This window comes from Beta vulgaris, chromosome 4 (assembly GCF_026745355.1).
Source record: "Beta vulgaris subsp. vulgaris cultivar EL10 chromosome 4, EL10.2, whole genome shotgun sequence".
Lineage (NCBI taxonomy): Eukaryota > Viridiplantae > Streptophyta > Magnoliopsida > Caryophyllales > Amaranthaceae > Beta > Beta vulgaris.
The window spans coordinates 8835954-8841287 of NC_079205.1; the positions used below are offsets into that span (position 1 = coordinate 8835954).

The window sequence follows — 5334 nt, forward strand, 5'->3', positions numbered from 1 at the left end:
AATAACAAGAAGAGCGACATGAGAATAGAGTAGTTGGTTAGCTCTGCGACTTTCAAGCATAAAATCAGGGGTTAAATCTCACCAAATACATTTTAAGAAGAATCTTCTCTTATTCTCCACAATTCCTACGACGGGCCTTCACAAATAGAAACAATAACAAAAAGAAAATGATACTTAATCTAAAATACATGGCGAGATATCCATCTTGTGACTTCAATGTTCAAATTTTACCATCTACAAATTGTCGGGTACTTGAGGAGGGACCTCTTTGTCATTTCTTCCCATTATAATGGCTCAGCCCATCAAATTAAGCTAAAATACCGTGAAAGTTGAGTTCCAATATGATCATAAGATCATTGTTTGCATAAAACATATAAACAAGATCTTAAAGATTTGCATATAAATATTCTTACTCGTGTTTGAAAAACACGTAGTTGATACGTAGCATCTATGTAAGAAAATCAATTATTCTTAAGTATATATATTCTTTCTAACCTTTCAGAACCACCTACTTATGGTTTGTTATGTTCAACTTATTTTGTATTATTTTATAAAATCTTATCTGATTTGATCGTATCTTATCTTATCTTTTTGTGAGATGAGTGAAGACAAGTTAAAATAACATTTTATCTTATCTTATTTTATATGATCTTATCTGTTTCTTCTAAAATCTTATAGAAGTTAAAATAAGTTGAATAGAACGGACCCTTAGTGATCATTCGGTAACATTTGTCAATTTTTAGTTTTTGGTCTCAAGAATCTAAAAGTTACATAATATGAGTAACATAATGAAGCGGAAAACGATCTTTATTCTTAAATCAATCATGTTAATATTAAGATCGACAAGAAAAATTAAAAATTACTTTTTACGATTTCTATATGCTTGTTTAGCTTTTAGAAACAACTGAAAATTGAAAAAAAAAAACAAATAAACCCTTAATGAAGTTTCCATAATTCTCTCAACATCGATGAAAAACATTTTACAGACAATTTAACAAAAGTAAAAATATGTGAATGTGGAAGCGTACTCTTGTAAGCAAAATTCAATAAAATCTTGTAGTGAAATACAGTAGTCTCTGTTGAAAATAAATGTAGTCTCTTTATACTACTATAAATTATGATGGTTGTTGGCAAAGAAAGGGTAATCCTTTCATTTTACGAAGCATTTTTATGACTATAAAGCTAATATAGCTGTTTAAGCATTTTTATGAAGTTAGAAATAGTCATTATTTATGATTTTTTTTGTGTGTGGTCCCCACTAGGGATCCGTTGGTAAGAAGAAGGATCCTACTGGACCAATACCTCGTTCAGGTCAACTAGTCCAGCTACACAGGTCAACACTTGAGAGTAGGGGGAGATATAAAGGAATCCCTACTCCGAAGTATAAGTAGGTAGTGGGGTTCAAACTTGTAACCTTCAAGTCACAAGGTGAGTTCCCACTACCTCTATCAAGCAAGCTTGGTTAATCGGTATTTCGTGACATGCATTAGGTAGAAGTAAAGCATTTATGCGTCATACTCGAACTACTACTTCTTCATATATTTTTTTTCGTACAAGTGCACCTAATAATCTTCTATCTATCTAACATTTTTCAGTAATATTCCAGCATGCGATAAATTAATGAGTCCCTAGCCAATAACAATATAATTAGTTGAACGATAGTCGATTAGATTTACTCTTTGCTTTGGACACTAGTTGGTGATCTATAAAATTAGATTGTTTTTCTTTACCATTTGAGTTTAATAGGTCATTTTGAAAATACTTATCGTTTGGTTATCGTTGGAACTTAATTTTCATGGAAAGTAAATTCCCTTGTTTATTTCCTAAAAAATGGTTTTTGGTGTTTGATTTAGCATATAAATTTGTAATTGACACAAGAATTTATAATCACCAAGGAGGATTGGTGATTAATTTCCTACACTTTATAGGAATTTTAATTTCCTTGAAAATTCTATTTCCCTCTATTTTCTATGAATTCTCTATTTCTAGCATACCAAACAATTATCCTATTTTTTACTCTCTAGGAAATCCAAATTCCAATAAAATTTGAGGTAAACCAAACCGACCTCATTTTTTAACAAGAAGCAACCCATTTTTAAAAAAAAAAATACTACTAGGACAATCTTATGGTAAGAGAATCTTTTTGAGAATTTCTATGATGTAATTCTCCTAGCTTTATATGTTAGCCATTCCATAATTTTAAAAACTGAAACTATATGAATATATATATATATATATATATATATATATAATATTATATATAATAATATATATATATATGACATTATACTTAAAAAATAATATTTTTGCATATAGGGTTGGAATTGCATTTAGTGAATGATTTTTATAAAAGAAGCAAGAATTTATAGAATTTTCTTTAAAAACATAACCATTATTTATCCCCCACTAAAAATTTAAAATGTTTATTGTTCTAAATGCAATAAACTTGCATTTCAACTATTTAAATTCACTAGCCTAATTAAAGCTTAGATCAAGATATTATATTAGAGAAAAAATAAATAAAAAAGAAGCATAATAATAAAAATGGAATAGTAGATTATTACATTATAAAACATAAAAAAATATTACCCATAAGATTTAAGAGTGGCACCACAAAAAGTGCAAATAATAGCTTTCCAGTGCTTGAAATAAAAAGGGACGCAACAAAATCTGGTGGCCGTCTTCATATCAGCAACTCTTGCTGCTGCACCACAACGTGAGCACAATCCTGCAACTGGTCTGTGTCTTCTCATCTCTTTCTTTTGGTCTATTAAAAAGCAGAAAAACTCCATTTGCATTTCTTTCTTCTTCGTCCTTTTTTTTTCTTCTTGTTTTTATTGTTTTGTTTTCTTGCCCTTTCTTCTTCTCCTCCTTACTATTTATATGGTAATACAAGTACTATCTCTGTTTGTTTTCTCTTTTTCATCCTTTTATCTTTGGTTCTTGTAACAGCATTTAATAGAAGTTATTATTATTACCTTCCGGGGGGTGGGACTGGGGTATGAATGTATGATCATTGTCTACTCGTTGGATGAAGTTATACTACTAGCATGATGCAACATTTATAATTTCGCAGTAGTTAATAATTAACTAGCTAGTATTTTAGGTCGGGTGTTTTCCGAATTATATACAATTATCATATATACTTTCCCGTTTCATGATATTTGCAACAATTTTCATTTAGGGGTGTTTCAAAATAAATACAAAACTTTTTTGTTTCCTTATCTAGTAAGTTTTGGAGGGTGAAAGGACAATATTACCCTCACTTTAAAAATAATAACTGATTTGTGAAACCTAATTTAATCCCTAAGCACAATAACCCAATTTAATTATTTGAACTAATTTGAATACTAGCCACCACTACAATACCTTTCTAATATGGTCCTTCCTCCCTCTCTCCCTCGCCAACCACCACACCTTCCTCCATCTCTCCCTCGCCAACCACCACACCTTCCTCCCTCTCTCCCTCGCCAACCACAACCCAACCCTCCTCCTCCCTCTCTCCTTCGCCGACCGGCCAATAGCGATCGTCCCAACACCATCGATCTCCTTCTTTCTCTCTTTTTTGTTCTCCTTCTTCTTCATCTTCTTCTTCTGCAATTTCAGTAGTTTCGCGGAGCTTCGGGTGAAAAGACGTGCGCTCGGAGTCAGGGACAGCTGTGATCATCTCGACGAGCTTTGGTGAGCGAACGAGGCCGTATTTGCGGCACACGGTGGATTTGATGAAATATGTTGTGGGAGGATTTGGGTGTGATTAGATATGGCGTTTTGTTTAGGGTTTAGGGTAGAATCTGGGATTTTGTTTTGCTATGTTGTGGAAGGAAGATCAAAGATGTGGTGTGGCTAGATCTGTTTTTTTTTAAAAAAATTTGGTCACATACAAGATGAAGATCTTGGTGAATTTTCATGAAATGGAAGATGGTGGTGGTGGGGTGGTTGTGGTGGTGATCCTGATGGTGGTGGCGGGATGGTTGTGGTGGTGATTTTGATGGTGGTGGCGGGGTGGTTTTGGTGGTGGTCTTGGCAAGGTGGTTCTAGTGGTGTTGTTGGCGGGGTGGTTCTCGCTGTGGTGTTGGCGGGGTGTTTTTGGTACTGGTGGTGGTGGTGGGATGGTGGTGGCGCGGCTGGCGGTGGTAGGGTGGTGATGGTGGATCCTAGGTGTTGATATAATGTATTTGAAATATTATTAGTGAGTCTAATTGCATACCCCTTCCCATCTAATTGTATACAAAGAAAAATTGTCTCGTAGTCCGCAATTTGAAAAGTGTTGCAAATATTATGAAACGAAGGAAGTATTATTATTCATAAAGGTTGAGTTGGTGGAGTAGTGGCATCGCTCCCCACCTCATATCCTTGAGGTCTAGGGATCAAACTTCATTGGACTCATTTGAGGATTCCCCCTATCCCTTTATCCCCCTCAAGTGAGTCCCCTTCATATAAAAAGTTGATACTTCAATGGAACACGTACAAGAGAAGGGTAAATTGTACTTGGAACTTCTAGCAAAGTTTCTTGCGAAATTTTAAAACAATAAAGGAAGAGTAATCAGAGAGACGGAGAAATATAAAATTGAGGAAACTTCTTGAACCTTATCAAGAAGGAAAAACCTCAAAAACTATATTATTGCAATAACTCTATTACAATCACTCTCTATAACTTGAGTTCCTCTCGAACTCAAGTTCCTCACAGTAGTCCCCTTCGACTACTGAAACTCTACTCTCTCTCTCTCTCTCTCTAACTAAGTTCCTCTCGAACTCAAGTTCCCCACAACAATCCTCTTTGATTACTGGAACTCTTCTCTCTCTTGTTTCTACTCCAAAGCCTACACTCACTGACTTAACTCTAAGTCTTACAAGAGTCACTCAATCCTTGAACCCCAAATTACAACTCAAATTTTGTGAAACACTAGTAATTATATTGAACTTAAGTACTTAAGGAACTTAGGAACTCACTTAATAATGCAACAGACCTTTTTAGAAAACACTTAAGATTTAGCAATAGAAATATGTTTTCAGTTGGTGGATTGCAATGAGGAAGACTTCTCTTTATATAGTGAAGTCTTCTCATGTCAGTTCCACTTATTCCTCCATTAAGTGTGAAGCAGTAAACCACGTAGAATTATTATCACGCATTCACACTTCTTGAGGAACAAGCAAAGTTATGGACAATCTACTAACAGTACGTGGTTTAAACAGTTGAGAGAAATAAGGAATTTATTTAGAAAATTCATTTTTATTTGTTCAGTAACAAAGAAAGGATCTTTATTTAAAATAAAAACTATTATATTTATTAACAATATTTCCTAAAAACTCTCAGTTAAATACTTTTTAAAACCA

The 5334-nt window shown here is 33.8% G+C and overlaps 1 protein-coding gene across 1 annotated transcript; it reads right to left on the bottom strand.

Annotated features, from left to right (window-relative positions):
- Nucleotides 1–2522: 2522 nt before the first annotated feature.
- LOC104891585 (uncharacterized) lies at nt 2523–2871 on the bottom strand. Its single transcript, XM_010677293.3, has one exon. It carries the CDS (start codon nt 2796–2798, stop codon nt 2586–2588), a length of 213 nt encoding a protein of 70 aa, XP_010675595.1. The 5' UTR covers nt 2799–2871; the 3' UTR covers nt 2523–2585.
- Nucleotides 2872–5334: the final 2463 nt, after the last annotated feature.